Source organism: Jaculus jaculus, chromosome 6 (genome assembly GCF_020740685.1).
Source record: "Jaculus jaculus isolate mJacJac1 chromosome 6, mJacJac1.mat.Y.cur, whole genome shotgun sequence".
In the NCBI taxonomy this organism is placed as follows: Eukaryota; Metazoa; Chordata; class Mammalia; order Rodentia; family Dipodidae; genus Jaculus; species Jaculus jaculus.
The window spans coordinates 116,278,459-116,298,238 of NC_059107.1; the positions used below are offsets into that span (position 1 = coordinate 116,278,459).

At 34.5% G+C, this 19,780-nt stretch overlaps 1 protein-coding gene across 1 annotated transcript in view; it reads left to right on the forward strand.

Moving 5' to 3' along the window:
* The window catches only part of Trhde (thyrotropin releasing hormone degrading enzyme), a 441,021-nt gene that overhangs the window by 314,827 nt on the left and 106,414 nt on the right, over positions 1-19,780 (forward strand). The window contains exons 8-12 of the mRNA XM_004650112.2: positions 58-123; positions 731-918; positions 7,200-7,288; positions 17,608-17,741; positions 17,841-17,896. Of these exons, the coding sequence (XP_004650169.1) occupies positions 58-123; positions 731-918; positions 7,200-7,288; positions 17,608-17,741; positions 17,841-17,896 (533 nt within the window). The remainder of the gene's footprint in view (positions 1-57; positions 124-730; positions 919-7,199; positions 7,289-17,607; positions 17,742-17,840; positions 17,897-19,780) is intronic.

Consider the following 19,780-nt stretch of genomic DNA (forward strand, 5'->3'; position numbering starts at 1 on the left):
TGTTTACTGGTAATTGCTTAACCTTTGAATTGTAATTACAATTTTATATTCTTATAGGATTATTTAACCATTCATAAGTACGGAAATGCAGCCAGAAATGATCTCTGGAATACATTATCAGAGGTACAGTATAGTTAGCTGAAATGCCAAAATATCTTCTTGTGCATTTGAATGTCATTTATAAAACCTTTTATTAACACTGATAATTTGTCTTAACATCTTATATTCCCCCCTTCCTATGCTTTCCTGTTTTATTTTTCAAATAAATAAAGATGATGCAGTTCAAAATTATTTAAACTACAAAAGATACCTTGCTCACTTTCAAGCATGACTACAGTTTTAAGGATAATTTTACTATGGTAAGAGAGATTCATGGTAAAGAAAGAAATAGTAAAGTTTTAAGGAGTTTGATTTTTTTTTACAAATTAATAATAAACCTATTGGGAAGAATAAATAATACTCCAAGTATTTGCTTTAATAATAAATTATATTTTAGATTCACTTATATAAAATTTTATGTAGGTTTAATAAGACTTCTTTCATACAATTAGGAAGCTTTACAATGTAAGAAGATTAAGGAAAGATTAACTGCTAGTATGTGATTTTAGCTTCACTGATTTAAATGTTTTCATATTGAAGTAAATTATAATGATAAAAATGAAATGAATTGATGTTAATTATGTTTATAATACATGCTTAAAATCTAATTTATGCTATTTTTGTTATAAAGGCTTTAAAAAGACATGGAAAATATGTAAACATACAAGAAGTTATGGATCAGTGGACACTCCAGATGGGCTATCCTGTTATCACCATCTTGGGGAATACTACAACAGAAAATAGAATCATAATCACCCAACAACATTTCATTTATGACATTAGTGCTAAAAGTAAAGCCCTTCAAGTTCGAAATAACAGGTATAGCATTCTTGTTAACTTTGAAATGCTTTTCTTTTATATTTCACATTGCATTTTTAATATTTAACAATATTGATAAGATTCTGATAAATTATAAATAAAATATAGTTTCAATTTATTTACATGTGTTTTTTCATTTGGATTCATTTATTTTTACTTTTTAGATATTTCAACCCTCAATGTGACAACATTTACTGAGACGATAAAACAAGATTTGAGTTCTAACTTCCCTTTCAAATATTTCTTGAATTAAATTCAAGAACGTTAAAACATGTGCTGTGACCTACATGGAATTGAATAAAGTGAGATTTGTTCAAAAAAATGAGAAGAGAAAGTAATGATCAGAAAAAAAAATAATTAAAATAAACTAAATTCTACACATAATAATGTTTAACTGAAAGGAACAGAACATAGATACATAAAATCTAAATTTCAGTTGTGGTACTTAGTATATGTACTTTTTGCTCTTAATTTTATTGTTTGAAACCATGCCCCAGATATAGCATACAGAGAAGGTATTTTTTTATTGTAGACCAGCTCTCACTCTGTGGTCCTGACTAACCTGGAATTTGCTACATAGCCAAGCCTGGCCTTGAATTCATGGCTATCATCCTGCCTCAGGCACCATGCCTGGTTAGAATCATGACATTATTTTAACTGTTTGAAACTCTTGTGTTATTACTGATAAATTCACATACAAGATCTTTTTCTTTTCCACTTCATGTTTTCTGTTTTGTATGTCATTTTAAAGGCTTATAAGAGTAAAGCTAAGAGAACTTACATCTGTTTCATTTCTGATAAGAAGACCTGGCTATGTAGGGTGGTAAGCATGATGTTAAAATTAGTAATGCAATTGTCTGTTTGGATTGGGCTTTCTCCCATTGCTTTGGAAAACTATAAGTTTGCTTTAGTCAACAACAATTTAACCAGAGGCTTGGAACACACACTTCCCAAACTGTGAGGTCTGAAATCATTCTCAAATCACTTAGCTTCAATCATGGAAATACAGAGACAGAAGTGAGGCATTCCTTAGTGCTTTCTAGTCACTATATATGGTGTCTTATTTAGGAAAGCACTGTCTTAAGTCTTGTTCTTAGTATAGGTATTAACCTTTAATGGCATATACTGGGCCAACCAATGGTTTGGACCTGTGGAATAGCACACTACCCTGCCACATGGCAGGCAGGGCTGACTAGCAGGGCTTCTCTGCCCAGCCTGCTCCCTGTGAGGTCAAGTGCTGCCTCTAATTGTTTATCACTTGGCCCCAGGCTAAACACATTCAGACACCACCTTTGACCTTGCCAAGGAGTACATAAAAACTGACTGTGGCACAGTTAGAGAGATTCAGGCAGGCCTTTGAGAACTCTCAGCCTGACATCAATATCATAATACTGAAACACATGAAGGACAAATAGATGACAAGACAAATTTCAAACAAAAATTGTTGTCAACCTATAACACACATCAAGATGTAGCAGCCATGAGTCACTTCTCTGAAAGGAAAAACATTCTTCTAGAGTGTATAAGCGTATATAAATAACATCCAGACAGCTAAGCATCTGTAGGAATTACAAACTACATGGATGATTTTGAGCCCTAAGAATTTGGCAGATGAAGTATTAAGGGAAAGGTAACATCAGGCATCCCATTCATCTAAGAAAATGGGTGTATATTTAAACCTAGTAGAGGCCAGAGTTGAAAATGTAGTATATAAATTGTTTATAACTTTTAAAATTATTTATTTATTCATTTTATTTGAGAGAAAGAGGGAGGGAGGGAGAGAGAAGGGGAGAGAGAGAGAGAGAGAATGGGTGCATCAGAGCCTTCAGCTGCTGTAAGCAAACCCCAGATGCATGCACCACCTTGTGCATCTGGCTTGTGTTGGCCCTGGGGAATTGAATATGGGTTCTTTGGCTTCCCAGGCAAATACCTTAACCACTAAGCAATCTCTTCAAGCCTCAACTTGTTTATTATTGATCATTTCATTCACTGTGATAGAATGGTCCAAACCTCAGTATCACCTACCTAGTTTGTGCATTGGGCCTTCCTAGCTCTTTATTATGCAATGTTAAAAATTCCTGTACTATAATCTACTACCAATTTATGCCAGTATTCAAGTAAAATGTACTTGTTTTCTAAGTTCTTTGTTTCTTGCTAAGTTCTTTGCTTTCAATTTTGTAGAAGACATTGTGACACCAGTACAACATGCCAAGTACATTTTAGCATATATAGTAATCATATTTTTGTTATATGGTTATAGGAAAGGGAAAGATCTTTACATAACAAATAATGTAATAATAAACTTATCTGATGTATGACATACTGTAACATGTGTGCTAAAATATTAATATTTAGAAAGCTGGAAATTTGTGTCAATAAAACTATAAATTTTGTGCACTACAACATTATGCAATGTGTCACAGAGCTCTGTGTACACAGTAGAATATTCCTTTCCTCAATAATGCTTTCCTTTTCTTACGGAGCTGAACACTGCTATCTTCAAACCATTTTTCACAGTCTACACTAATCTGTTAGTACTGTTTCTATGAAGATTTCTCAATACAGCTAAAACATGTACCTCTGCTGCTCTGTGTTACTAAGACCAATAGAAATAAGTGTTGCTTAACTATACGCATGTAATCTATTGCTGAAGACAGAGAGTTACAGGGACTATGAAAGCAGGAACTATCTTGAGGATATTCTGAGGCACACTTTTTAAGTTTTTAATGCATAAAATGAATTAATTAAAATTCAAGTTAAACTCATGGTGATGAAACACAATGTAATTTCCTAAGTTCTGGTCTTTGAAAAAGCTGAACTGCTGCAATCTTAGCTTTCATTGTAACATACTATCTCTGTGCTTCATTCAACTCCAAATAGTATCACCTACTCTTAGAATAAGGCAACAAGGCTGCTGAGGTGGCTCAGTGGGCATGGGCATGGTGCTTGTCACACCAGGGTGAAAACATGAGTTCAGATACCCAAAGCTCACATGAATGCCAGATGGACGTGGAGGCCCAGCTCTAATTCTGGCACTTGGAAGGTAGAAATAGGGGCTCCTTTGGGCAAGTTGTCTTGTTGGCCTATCTGAAATGCTGAGCTCTGAATTGAACTGTGACACCCTGCCTCAGTAAATGAAGCAGGGAGCTATTGAGAAAGGCCCTCATAGTCAAGCTGTGGTCTCTCCATGCACATGCATCCACGTGCACCACATATCTATGTATACATGCACCCCCCACACAATATACAAACAAGACAACAGAACTTTTATCACTTTGATTTTAAAGTAAAATTCATGAACAACCTAGTGTATTCTTTTGAAGTCATGAAAAATAATATCAGGAAGGAAACAATTCAGAAGTGAATAGAAATTCTTGATAATTTGTGACTTTTGTCTTTGTCATAATGTATAGATTCTGAGGGTGTAACACCCCCCACACACATTATATACATGGAATGGAATATAAAAATATGGAAGTCTATTTTAAAAGTTTTGCGAAGTGCTTCAAATTTGTGTGTTAAATTTGCATGTAATAGCTTTTTTTAATAACAGTCTGTTTAGTTGGTTGGTTTTGGAAATTGACAGCTATATCAAATTTTCTCCAAATGTATTATTAAAAATATATATGTAGGTATTTATATGAACACCATTTTTGTTTGTTTGTTTGTTTTTTCGAGGCAGGGTCTCACTGTAGCTCAGGCTGACCTGGAATTCACTGTGTAGTCTCAGGGTGGCCTCAAACTCATGGCATTCCTCCTATCTCTGCCTGCCAAGTGCTGGGATTAAAGGTGTACGCTACCATGCCCGGCTTTATCTTGTATTTTTAAACACTTTACAAAATCACAATATTAAAACCAAATATATCATAATCAATAGTTATTCAGAAGAATAGCATCCAAATGCATATATAATTATTTGTTTATATTAAGGGCAAACAGTATTTCACACACATTGTTTGAGTCATAGTACAAATATATCCCACATTGTTCACTGGAAATTCATAAATATCCTTAATTCTTTGCTTTCTAAGAAATACTTATTTTACTTCAGATTTTACTTGACACAACTAAATGTGGAAGATATGTCTGAAAAGATCAATCTGATAGATTCACCATTGTTTTAATTACAAATTTGTTTGTGCTGCCCCTTTTTCTTTTTCTTTTTCTTTTTTTTTTGGTCCCATTTTTACTTTAATTTTCTTTAATCATGTTTCAAACATTATGAAATGTTTTCTGTCTACATGCTTTTCTAAGTGAGTCTGTAATTTAGCCAGAGAACCAGATTCAGAATGGAGGCATGATTATCTAGTTATTCCAATTAACAAAGTAATTTCCCATTTTAATAGAAAAGCTATTAAAGAAATATAAAAAATGTTGTCCTCTTCTTCAAGGTAAACAATACATTATTTAATAATAGTGACACATTCTCATCTCTATGAAAGAAGTTTGGTAGTATGTACTAAAAAGCTTACATGAGTGGCTTTTCACTAATAATTGCCTGAAAAACAAATGAAGGTTTGACTTGCTTAAATTATTTTCTGATTGATATGTGGATGACTACTACAATAGAAACAGTGATAGTGTTTTCATATGTTGCTTTCATTAAACAAGCAGACAATTTGAAAATTTGGAATCTCAAACATATTAAATTCTTATACTTAGAGTGTGTTTTGGTATAAAATAATGTGGATTCCTTCCAATCCTCCTTTGGACACTATTATCACCAAATTCTGTTTATAATAAGTGAAAATATGAAATGGTAAAATAATAAATTTTTATTCTTATTTATTTACTTATTTGAGAGAGAGAAAAAGAGGTACAGTGAAAGAGAGAGAGGGGGGGGGAAGAAAGAAAGAAAAAGAAAGAAGGAAAGAAAGAAAGGGAAGGAAGGAAGGAATTGTGTCAGGGCCTCTGGCCACTGCAAATTACCTTAGAAACATGCATCACCTTTTGCACATCTGGCTTTACACGGGTACCTGGAAATTGAATGTAGGTCCTTTGATTTGCAGGCAAGCTCCTTAACCACTGAAACATCTCTCCAACCCTAGAATAATCAATTTTATGTGAGTCAGTGGAAACACCATACTTTCTCAACCTCAAAGACATGTTCCCTGCACAATTTATTACACTAGGAATGTGCCCCAAAATGTGTAGTCCACCACTCCCTCTCACAATTATTAAGGGTACACAGAATTTCTTCTCCTAATTCTAAAAAACTATTTTCTCTGCAGTGTTTTTGTTGGCTACCCCTGTTGCTACTGGTCCATTGAGAAATCAGAATAATATAGATATATTTCAAGCAAGGCAACAAAGTATAGTCACTGGATTTATTGTAAAAGCATCCCACATATGTCTTCCTACTTACATCTTTGAGATGAAATTGATATTACCTCATGTAAAAGTCTAGACCTCAGTTTTTATCTGATAAAGTGGTGAAAGAAAGAAAATCTTTCTTTCTTTTCTTGTTTGTTTGTGCTTAGTTTTTCAAGGTAGGTTCTTGCTCTAGCTCAGGCTGACCTGGAATTCACTATGTAGTCTCAGGCTGGCCTGCGCAGTGAGTCTCAGTCTCACTGCCATCCTCCCACCTCTGCCTCCCAAGTGCTGGGATTAAAGTCATGTACCACCATGCCTGGCCTGAAAATGCTGCTTTTAATAGCTGTCACTGATAGCTGACCCTGCATGTTGCTGAATCCTTTGACACATGAACTTGGAAATACCATTTCAGAAATCAGAGCATGAAGGGTGTTTCACATTATTCTTTGTGTGGACCTGGGTTTTAGAAAAACCTGATGAGTTCTACTCTGCCTTTCTTCTTTGCAGGGTAGCATTAGTTGTGCCATACTTATCGTTACATAAAACATGTTAAAAGTGTCCCTAAGAATTGTTGAGCAATAAGTAAGGACAATGTTGAAATGCAAATGTGGGAAACTACTGTAACATGTATTAATGTAACAAGAAAAAAAGTAGAAAGGAGTTATTTTTAGACATTAATAGTGTGACTTAGATTAATAGATTTTGCTTTTATTTCTAAATGACAAATCTACTTTTATAAGATAAATTGTTTTGCTGGTAGTTTTCTTTCTCATTGAAAGTAAAACATTGGAGGCCAAATCTTCATTGAAACAATAAATTCTTTTTGACTCATTCTTTTTTGTTTACTTGTTTGTTTATTGTAATTTCCAATGACAGCAATAAAAACCCAACAGAAGGTGCATAGGTAATGTATGTTTTTGTTTTGATGTAGCTATTTTTATTCTTAAACCTTCTATTTTATTTTGTAGCTACCTGTGGCAGATTCCATTAACTATTGTGGTAGGAAACAGAAGCCATGTGTCTTCAGAAGCAATTATTTGGGTGTCTAACAAATCAGGTAAAATATATATTCCCCCTGAGGACCCATTTGGTTTTGGGTAATTATTTAGCAACTTAACCTCTGGCTCTGGCTGTTATAAAATGTGAATAAAGACAAATTATAAGCAGAAAGTATAGTAATGATAACCACTTCTACAAAACTAGGTATAATACAGTTTCTAAATAGTTTAATTTCAGGCCTCTTATAGTGCTATTATATTTACTTGTTTCTCTCATAGTAAAGAGAAAAATTTAAGTGTGTATTTATGGTGCTAATCTCCTTCAAGACATATAATTTTATAATCCCAAATGTAGTTAAAATATAATCATAACTTCTACTAGAGTTGTATGGAAAATATTGAAGCAGAGGCCTGATTTTTTAATCTGTCTCCTTCTCTCTATTGTTTACCAGACTATCTTTTTTAAGGGAGACAAGAGGCAATATTCTTCATGGGATTAGGTAATTCTAGGGCCAGTTGGAAGGGATTTACACAGGTCATCAAACCACCTCCCAGGTAGGAGCAAGCCTTAAGGAGCAGAGAGAGATAAGATTCTATTCTCTTTTTAAATGTCTTCAAATAAGATAGTGACCTATTTCAATTTACTACCAGAAAGCTATTACTTGAATCGAATCTGTATCCTTCATACTGGAGTGTGAAACAGGGTTATTTCATTTCTGTTTTCCTGTGACTTGAAGAAAAAAAAAAACGACAATTATTATTTTTTACATAACATTTTATTTAGATATATTTAAATAAGAGTCCATATTTTTTCTTGCTCCTTTCACACAGGCAATTGGTTCATATTGCCTTGCTAATTTGTAGGAGTTAGTTAAACCAATCACAAATCTTTTTATTTTCAGTTTTATTGTGTATAAATAAATGTTGTTTTTCCATTGTTACTATACAGGACTATTAGGTGCTCACAGCACATGTATATGCATATAAAAAATGCGTTAAAGCTAAGTCTAGTTTAAGGAAATATTCACATCTAAGTATTCGGTATTTGTTTACATCCACGTAGATTTTCCTTCAAATTCTTAGGTATCATATTTTAACCTAATCATGTATGAAAATATACACTTATGTATATTGTAAATAAAATATGCATATAGCAGGGTATTGTGGTGCATGCCTTTAATCCTTTAATTCCAAAACTCAGGAAGTTGAAGTAGGAGGATCATTGTAAATTTAAATTTGAGATCAGCCTGGATTACACACACACACACACACACACACACACACACACACACACACACAACAATGTTTAATATTCATTAGTATTTTTCCTTTTTAAATAATTATAATCTATTATTTTCATTCCTTAGAGTTAATACTTATACCATGGTTCTGAGATCAGATGGCATTATATATTTTTATTCCTCTGTTTTCTACTCATGTAGTTGTTTGATCTACACTTTTTTTTGTTTTTGATTTTTTTTTTTGGTTTTTGGAGGTAGGGTCTCATGCTAGCCCAGGCTGATCTGGAATTCATTATGTAGTTTCAGGGTGGCCTAGAACTTGTGGAGATCCTCCTACCTCTGCATCCCAGGTGCTGGTATTAAAGGCATGTGCCACCACGCCCAGTTTGATCTGTACAATTTGATATGAAATGATGAGTGAGATACTGGGTTGTAATTGTTATGCTCCAAATACAAGAATAAAGTCATCTCACCGAATGAGAGTTAGGAGGGTGGGACAGGGCAATTGTCATGTACTAAATAAAAAGTTTCTTTTTGGGGCAGGAGGGATGGCTTAGCTGTTAAGGCATTTGACTACAAAGCCAAAGGACGCAGGTTCGATTCCCCAGGACCCACGTTAGCCAAATGCACAAGGGGGCACCAGTGACTGGAGTTCATTTGCAATGTCTGGAAGCCCTGTCATACCCATTCCCTCTCTCTCTCTCTTTCTCTGTCAAATAAGTAAATAAATAAAAGTAAAATATTTAAAATGTTTCTTTCTAGAAGGTAGTTTGAAAATGGATGAAATGAGTGAAGCATCAGCATGCTTATGAAGCGTAAGGTTTATTGAGCATCTCATGTTTAACAGTTGAAAAGTTGGTGCCTGTGTCATTTTTGTAGCATAAACCTCTCAGGTCTATCTATGTTCTCTAGCTCCACTTATTTCCATGCTATTATTAGCTATATGCTTTTATCCCACAGAGAATAGAGTAACAGCTTGCCTGGACCTCTAGTCATGTATATATGTGTATAAAGGTTGTTATTTTATACCTGCTCACCATTAGCCAATAAAAACAATAGTGTCTTTGTTAAAACAAAATGTTTACATAAAACATTGCATATATTGATTTGTAACATCATTATACATAATTCTGGTGATGCTGTTTACATTGATATGGCTACATATGTGCATTCCACTCCTACCCTGGCAAACTTGCATAGTGTGTGACCTGTGCAGTATCATTTCCTATTAAGTAATAGCAGGATCTTCTGTTTGATAAGCAGTATGCCAAAAGCAAGATGTTGAGGCTTGCAAGTGCAGCCTATGTTAAATGAGCACATTTGGAAAACTTTATAAAAAAAAATGTGGAAGGTAGTTTCCAAGAACTTAAAAAAATAAAATCACCTTCATGGGTTTCTTTGCTTTCCTATTTAAAATGCATTCAATGTTGTTTTGAAGTCTTCCATTCTGATGACTAATAATAAAATACTAGAGAGACCTTAAAGGTAAAAGAAAGTAACTTTTGTATCTTTTTATATTATCTTCTTTTGTTCAAAATATAGCGGATATTTAATTACAATTAAAATGTTTTCCATGAGAACATATTCTGTTCAATTCTGTTGTTGTTGTTGTTGTTGTTTTGAGGTTGGGTTTCACTCTAGCTCAGGCTCTCCTGGAATTCACTATGTAGTCTCAGGGTGGCCTCAAACTCACAGTGATCCTCCTACCTCTGCCTCCCGAGAGCTGGGATTAAAGACGTATGCCACCACGCCCGGCTCTGTTCAATTCTTATCAACCAAACAAAAGAAACTCCAAATTATATTAACTAAATTACAGTTTTATAATTTTATTATCAGCAGTAATGAAGATTTCATCTCACAATATGAGAGCAAAGTTACTGATGGATATATATAAATGTGATGTGGTATTAATATTTATGATACTTCAAGTGAATAAATTCCAAAATAAAGAATATATCACTGTATCATAAAATGTAGTTTTAAAACCAATACCAAGCTTTTATGAAATATATATTTTGATTACTATATATGGATATATTTTGTATGTAATCAGTGTTGGTACCATCCTTTCCCTCCTCCCTGCCCCTTTTTTGAAGAGGCCTTCTTCACTGAGGATGCAGGTCAACCCCATGAGTATTGTGGGTCATGCATTGTGGGGCAGCAGTCAATTATGGGGGAGAGGCAATGTCTATGTGTAAAATGTCCCAACTTATGGCAATAACAATCTTTCTGTCCCCTCTTCTGCAATATTCCCTGAGCCATGCTGGGAACATTTTAAGTCTACTTCAGTGATGGGCATTTAGGATTGTCTAGATGTCTGGTTTAGTAGGTGTTTAGGGTCTTCAGTATCTTTCTCCATCACCCTTGTGCTGATATCAGCTTAACTGAGAGGACAGCATTCTTGCTCATTTCCCTAATTCCTCTGTGGATTCAGCTGGAGCTGGGGTAGAGTACACTGGGTTTTTTATCTCCTCAAGTCCAGTTCCCTTCTGAAAAAGAGAAGCAGATTCTCCAATGGAGAGTGAACTCGGCACCCATTAAGTGGGATAACCATTATTAATTTAGAGAGAATTATAAGAGTTTAGATACTTGCATAGTGTCAGGTTAGTGGGAGCTTGACAATGGAAAGCAGAATCATTATCTGGATATTATTCTGACTTCTTTCCCAGTTCCACATATAGTTACCTTTCCACTGAGCAAATTTGTTAGCCAATCCAAGAGCAGTTGGTTACTCACCATGGCTGAGTGCCACTAGGGCACTTGTGTGAGATCAGTCAGGTTGTTGGCTTCTGAGTTGCTTATACTTTGAGTTGCTTGGACAAATGTTGACCACTTTCCACTGGTAGCTCATGTAGCACTTTCCAGCATGCACTAAATGGGCTAATTATCTGGTGACTGGGACTCCTCTAGATTCCAATCAGGTCTCTTCATGGTTTGTGCAGACAGCATTTGGTATCCCCATTCAGTGGGTAATCTATTGGCTCTGCTTATGGTATGTTTCTCTGTGTAAAAGCTTTCTAGCTTCATGAGATCCCATTGGTTGAGTGCTTGTTTAATTTCCTTGGCTACTGGAGTTTTGTTCCCAGTCCTGTATTGTGGAGTGTGCTTCCTACTTTTTATTTCAGTAGTTGAAGTATTTCAGGTCTTATAGTGAAGTCTTTAATCCATTTTGACTTGATTTTTGTGAAATAGTGGTATGATAGTAAAATGAGTGGGTCTAATATCATTTTTCTACATATGGTCATCCAGTTTGTAGAATACCATTTGTTGAAGATGATGTCTTTTCTCCAGCCTACATTATTGGCTCCTTTGTCAAAGATCAAGTAGCTATAGTTGCTTGCCCTAAAGTCTGGGTCTTCAATTCTGTTTCATTGGTCTGTGTTTCTGTTTTTATTTCAGTACCATGCTGTTTTTGTCATTATGGCTTTATAATATAGCTTTAGACATGGTATGGTGATACCACTAGAAGTATTTCTTTTGTCGAGGATATGTTTGGATATCCAAGGTCTTCTGCCATTCCATATGAATTTTGAAATCATTTTTTTCAGTCTCAGTGAAGAATGATGCTAATATTTTTATTGGTATTGTGTTAAATCTGTTTATTGCTTTTGGTAGAATTGCAATTTTCACAATATTAATTCTACCTATCCAGGAACATGGGAAGTCCTTCCATCTTCTTAACTCCTCCTGTATTTCTTTCTTGAGTGTTTTTATATTTTCATTATAGAGTTCCTTCATGCCTTTTTTTAGTGTTATTCCAAGGAATTTAATTTTTTGTTGTTAATGAAAATGGGACTGCCTCATTGATTTCTTTCTCTGTATGTTTGCTCTTTGCATATAGAAAAGCTACTGATTTTTGTGCGCTGATTTTGTATCCTGCCACTTCACTGAAGGAATTTATCACCTTTAAGACTTATGGGATAGAGACTTTGGGTCACTTATATATAGGATCATTTGATCTTCAAATAGGGCGAACTTAATCTGTTTTATTTGTTTCTTCTGTCTTATTGCTTGGGCTAGTACTTCTAGTACTATGTTGAAGAGCAGTGGTGAGAGTGGGCACCCCTGTCTTGCTGCTGATCTCAGTGGGAACTTCTTGAGTTTATCCCCATTAAGAATTATTTGGGCTTTAGGGTCTTTCTATACAGCCTTTACTGTGTTGAGATACAAACCCTCCATGTATATTCTTTCTAGTGTTTTGGTTATAAAGTGGTGTTGTATGTTGTCAAAGACCTTCTCTGCATCAATTGAGATGATCATGTGGTTCTTATGTTTCAGTTTATTAATGTGGTGTATTACATTGAATGACTTCTGTATGTTAAACCATCCTTGCATCCCTGGGATGAAGCCTACTTGATCAAGGTAGATAATGCTTTTGATGTGTTTTTGAATTTGGTTTGCAAAGATTTTGTTCAGGATCTTTGCCTCTAAGTTCATTAGGCATATAGGCGTATAATTTTCTTGCCTTGCTGCATCTCTGTCTGGTTTTGGTATTAGGGCAATATGAGCTTCATCAAAGGAGTCAGGGAGGGTTCTCTGGTCTCTGATTATGTGGAATAGTTTGAGAAAAATTGGTTTCAATTTTTCTATGAAGACTTGATATAATTTAGCTGAGAAGCCATCCTGTCCTGGACTTTTCATTTTGGGGAAGTTTTTGTTTACCTCTTCAATCTTCATGGATGTGATAGCTTTGTTTAGGAGACTGATCTGCTCTGAGTTCAGTTTGGATAGGTGGTATGTGCCCAGGAATTCATCAGTTTTTTCCAGATTACTTAATGCTGTTGAGTAGAGGTTTTGGAAGTATGTCCTGGTGATTCTTCCAATTTCATTGATGTCTGTAGTGATCACACCTTTTTCAATTCTGATTTTGTTAATGTGAGACTTCTCTTTATCACTTTGTCCAGGAGTTTGTCAATCTTGTTTTTTCTCAAAGAACCAGTTCTTCATTTCATGGATTTATAAAAAATTGTTTTCCTAATTTCCAATTCATTAATTTCTGATCTAATCTTGATTATTTCTTTCTGTCTAGAGCTTTTTGGGGTGAATATTTCTTGTTTTGCCAGTGCCTTAGGTAGACAGTCAGGTTATTGATTTGTGATCTTTCTGTCTTTGTAATGAAGGCATTTAGGGCTATGAATTTTCCCCTTATGACTGCCTTCATTGAGTACCATAAGTTTCGGTAGGTTGTGTTTTCATTATTATTCAAATCTGGGAATTTTACAATTTCTTTTTTGATTTCTTCCATGACCCATTCATTGTTTAAAAGTGTTTAGTCTCCAGGAGTTGGTGGCATTCTTGATGTGTTTCTTATTGTTAATTTCTAGTTTTAAAACATTATGTCTGACATGGTGCAGGAAGTTACTTCATTTTCCTGACTTTATGAAGGCATGCTTTATGGCTTGATGTGGTCAATTTTGGAGAAGGTTCTGTGAGCTGCTGAGAAGAATGTGTATTCTGTAGAGTTTCTGTGGAAAGTTCTGTAGATATCCTTTATGTCTTGTTGATCTATGATGTTGTTGAGTTCTGTTATTCCCCTGCTGATTTTCTGCTTGAATGATCTGTCTATTTATGGTAATGGAGTATTGAAGTCTCCAACTATGATGGTGTTGGTATTTATTTCTGTTTTATTGTCTAGTAGATTTTGTTTTATAAACTCTGGTGGTTGGGGCATATATATGTATGATTGTGATTTGAACATGTTGGATCATTCCCTGGACTAGTAAGAAGTGACCTTGTTTGTCCTTTTTGGCTATATTTAGTTTGAAGTCTATTTTATCAGATATTAATATAGCAACACCTGCCTATTTTTTATTTCCATTTGCTTGGAATATCATTTTCCAACCTTTTACCCTGACAAGGTGTCTATCCTTAGTGGTGAGGTGGGTTTCGTGAAGACAGCAGGTATAAGGGTCCAGTCTTTTGATCCATCCTGATAGCCTGGGTTTTTTGATGGTTAAGTTAAGACCATTAATATTTAAGGTTATTATTGTGATTTTGAATTAATCTCTGCCATGATGAGGTGTTTTATGTGATGGGTGCTTACTTGTGTTTTATACTGTTTTGATCCTGATCTATTTTGGTTATTGTGATCTTCTTGTTGGCTTCTGAGATTGGTAGCTTGATTGTTCTGTGGAGGATTACCTTAAGTATTCTCTGTAGGTTTGGCTTTGTGTTCATATAATTATATAGTTGACATTTTTCATGGAAAGATACTGTTTCACCATCTATTGTGAGGGATATTTTTGCTGGGTAAAGTAGCTGGGGTTGGAAGCCATAGTTTTTCAGATTTTGAAGTGTTCCATTCCAGGATCTTCTTTCTGGCTTTCAGGGTTTCCAATGAGAAGTTTGATGTTATTCTAACTGCTTGTCTCTTGCTGCTTTTAACACTCTTCATTTTTATTGTTAAGGGTTTTTACTAGGATGTGTCTTAGAGAGTTTCTTTGGTCCTGCCTGTATGGTTTTCTGTGGGATTCTTTTATCTGGATGGGCCTCTGTTTGCAAGATTCAGAAAAATTTCTTCAATAATTTTATTGAGTTTGTTTTCTATGCCACCAATCTGGACTTCCTCTCCTTCTGGTAAGCCTGTGATCCAGATGTTTGGTTGTTTTAGAGTGTCCCAAAGTTCCTTCATATTCTGTTCATGTGATTTTTTGAACTGAAAAATGAATTTAATATTATGGGAATCCACAATTAGTTAAAATTTATAAAGTTTGAGGAATAGTTTATATATTAATATTTTATGTTAACATTACAATTTTTAGAAAAAAAAACTTATTTTAAAAAAAAATTTGTTCATTTTTATTTATTTAGTGGAGAGTCACACAGAGAGAAAGAGGGGGTGGGGGAGAGAATGGGCACGCCAGGGCCTCCAGCCACTGCAAACGAACTCCAGACGTATGCGCCCCCTTGTGCATCTGAATCAAGTCTCAAAGCGGGGTCCTTAGGCTTCACAGGCAAGCGCTTAACTGCTAAGCCATCTCTCTAGCCCCCCCCCCCGCAAAAAAACTTCTTTAATGAAATCATCATATGTTCTTTTAGCTCCACTGAATTCAAAGTTTTATTAATTTTGATATAAATTACTATGTCCAAAGACAGGATTATTTAAGAATAAAATATTTTTAAGTTTTGATTTTCACCTGAATTCAGACATGATTAATTAAGATATATTTTTTTAAGTGTGTTTCATTATTTTTTCCCAAGATAGGGTTTTGTTTTAGCACAGGTTGGTCTGGAAATCTCTGTAGTGCAGGCTGGCCAAGAACTCAATATGATCCTTGTACCTCAGCCTTCAGAGTGCAAGGATTAAAGTCGTGTGTCACCACAGGTTTTATACTATATATTCCTGTTATTTATATCTGTTATCATTTTTATATGTGAAAATGAAGGTGGCATTTTAATGTATCCCCAAAGTAGTTATGTACTTAATTCCAATAACATTTTTAAAAACATATATTTACAAACTTTCAGACTTGAACACTGTTTTTATTTTAGAGAAATGGGTCTAACATCCTTGCCTAACTTGATTAAATTGTGTGAGTTTTTTATGCATTGTAATGAACAAAGTTGACAAGAGTTTGAATGATATTTGAAAAATTACAGATTAATTATATTTATTTATTTATTATTATTTATTTTTGATTTTTTTTTTGAGGTTGGGTCACACTAGCCTAGGCTCACCTGGAATTCACTGTATAGTCTCAGGCTGGCCTCAGACTCACCATGATCTTTTTATCTCTGTTTCAACATGTCTAGTTAAAGATTAATTTTAATACCTAATGTAGATTTGGATGTAAGTAAATTTTATTTTACTGTGGATTTTTGAAAGTGTCTATTCTTTAATGTACATTAGGTCAATTAACCCACCCCTATACATATCTGAATAATTAATTCAGTTAAAACTTTTTGAGATATAACCTTTTCTGTTGTGATGTCTGATTGTAAAAGGAATTTGTAAATTCCTTCACTGAAATAAGTAAAGGGAGATGTTCCATACTATTGATTCTTATGTATAAAATTCTTGATTGCCACGTGTCCACTACTCAGTAACAAGACACAAGGTTTTAAATCATTGTAAAAATTTGAATATTCCAGTATGGTTTTTTTTTTGTTTGTCTGCTTTTCAACAGAAAATCATTCCAATGTATACTATAGTTTTATGAAGTGAATAAAAACTGGTTATTCAAGTGAAAGTAATTTTTTTTCTCTATGCCATGTTTTAAAAAGTTAAATATGTAAGAAATTATAACATTGTTTTCTTGCCTTTGTTAATTGAGTTACTTGAGGAACACAATAAGTTTCCATCTTTCAGTGTGATTCCAATGAACATTTATTTTATTTTTTTGTTTATTTTTATTTATTTGAGAGTGACAGAGAGAAAGAAAAAGAGGCGGAGAGAAAGAGAGAGAGAATGGGCATTCCAGGGCCTCCAGCCATTGCAAATGAACTCCAGATGTGTGTGCCCCCTTGTGCATCTGACTAACTGGGTTCTGGGGACTCAAGCCTCAAACTGGGGTCCTTATGCTTCACAGGCAAGCACTTAACTGCTAAGCCATCTCTTCAGCCTGAAAATTTATTCTATTTCTATGTCTCTGTGAAAATATTAGAGTTGTGAACAAATGAGAATTCTTTTTTCTAACATTATTGATGATGCTGAGAAGTCTGTTATTTATTAGTACTCATAAGAAAGCATGAGACAAAAGGTAAAAGAAATGACATTTAAGTAAATAAGCATTATTGTTTTAATCACTTTCTTCCTGAAAAAAAAAAAAAACAGAATTTGCTTAAAACATTTCTTTTATTAGATGTACAGTCTAATTAAGAGTTGCCTGAATATAGTGGGAGATTTCTAGCTGACTTTTATTTAAAGAAAAAATAATATGTATAGATAACAAGGTTTTACAAGAACAAAAAATGCTAATTATGAGAAAATCACTAATTGAGGTAACAACGAGTAACAACAAAATATTCCTCAAGTTTATTCTAGATGCAAATGATTAACTGAAGAGTGGATTTCAATTATGTTTTAAGTTGCATTCTTCTTAGGTATCATATTGCTAAATATGGGATTAAGAAAACACACGTTTTTATTTTCACTCTCAAAATTTAAAATCACTTAACTTTCACATTGTGATTTTCAGAACATCACAGAATCACTTCCTTGGACAAAGGAAGCTGGCTGCTGGGAAACATCAATCAAACAGGCTACTTTAGAGTCAACTATGACCTCAGGAACTGGAGATTACTCATTGATCAATTAATCAGAAACCATGAGGTATATTCTTGATCTGCTCATCAGTGCTCTGCTTCAACATGTGAACTCCTGTCACTCTAATCCTCAATGATTCCTTTTGTTTTCTGACTGGCCTCACAGGTTCTGTCAGTCAGTAACCGTGCAGGTTTGATAGACGATGCCTTCAGCCTGGCCAGGTATGTTTTCTTTAGCATCTCCACCATAAAAACTCAAAGCTATTAGACTTCCTGTATTAAACTAAGTAGTACTTATTTATGTATTGAATTTCAGAAATGTAAACAATAATTTCTATCTCATGCTGTTTTTGTTTGGAACTGAATTATGCTAGATGTCCCAAACCTTGATCAATAACAGCCATAGGGTACTTCCAAGATAGGAGAAGCTGATCAATTCCACTGCAAGTCCACTCTGGAGATTAATATAATCTCTTCACAATTGTGTTAATGAACTCTACAAAATGACCATTGTGTTATATTTAACATTTGATAGGAAATGCCTTCAAGCATTAACAATGTTTCTCTTGACATATGCCAGTATATCTTTTTAAAAATGTTTTAGCATTTGATTCATTATGCAAAGCTTGTGCTGCAAGACAGAAATATATACTCCACCAAGTAAATGTGCGTGTCACTTACAAGAAGCTTTTTGTTGTATGGGATATAGTAATACTTGTGTTATATACTTCACAAGTAGGTTTATAATGTTAAAAATCAATTATTCCCCTGACTCTTCATCACATGAAAGCATGCTGACTATATTATGTTGACCAAGCTATTACCTAAATTCCAAGAAGATAAAAAAAAATCTCAGCCTTTTTAATAGTTTGTACTTTTTACATCCAGGTAGAAGTCTAATGTTAATAACATATTTTCACAAGTTATAGATTAATACATTTTTAACTTAGTTGCCATGCTTTGCCACATTTTATCCTATGATAATTGTGTGAAACTCATTATTTATGGTCACATGCATACTATCACAAGGCTTATATTAGTAATAGGCATTGTTTCATTGTTGGGGCCTGAAACAGATTTTTCAGTTGATGTGTTCATCACATCTCAACTCTCTTCCATATGTTAAAAAGCATATCATTCCCAGTAGTATTCTAATCCATAAAAACTAATCAGCATTCATCTAGAACACTTGGTAATTACTTTGACAGAGGTAGAGCTGAAATTTGGAACCCAGGTACAAAGGGGTGTGTGTGTGTGTGTGTGTGTGAGAGAGAGAGAGAGAGAGAGAGAGAGAGGCATATGAATAAGGTTAAGGAAATTTGAAGTGCTTTTCTATTGGGAAAAAATAACTTTGACTTTTCTATTATTTACTGTCCTAAAGAATATAGCACCTTTATTATCTTTTCCTACATGGATAGTTATGTGTATCAAGGCCTCCTTTTGATTCTGATCTTTGTGTTGTAAAGAGGAAGCTGTTACTCACTAAAACTTATAGCTAAGGGCAATTTTCAGCAAGGAATTTTCTAATAGACTTAAGCTAAATAGATGTAGCTGTTTAGTGAGGAGAGGTAAATAAGGGTCCTTCCATGCCATGCCATCATCTTTTTAAAAATATAATTTTTAGAGAGAGAAAGAGAGAGATAATGGGTGCTCCAAGGCCTCTAGCCATAGCAAATGAACTCCAGACACATGTGCCACTTTGTGTATTTGTCTTTCGTTGGTACTAGGGACTCAAAACTGGGTCCTTAGGCTTTGCAGGCAAGCACCATAACTACTAAGCCACATGTCTACCCCATGACATCATCTTGTTATGTAAAAGTTAGAAATGTTAGAGGTGAGAAATGGCTTGCAGTGATAGTGATATATGGAGATTGTAATGGTTTAAATATAAAATACCTCCCACACTCTTATGTTTTAAATTCTTGGTCTCTAGCTAGTGGAAATTTAGGAAAGCTGAGGATCCTTTGGGAAGCAGAGCCTTGCTGGAGAAGGTGTGTCACTAGGATCATATTTTGAGGTTTACTTGTTTGGTCCTGCCCACTGAGGGTGCATAGCTAGCTCACTCAGACTACTTCTTACTGCTGATGTGACAATATGTGATGCTCT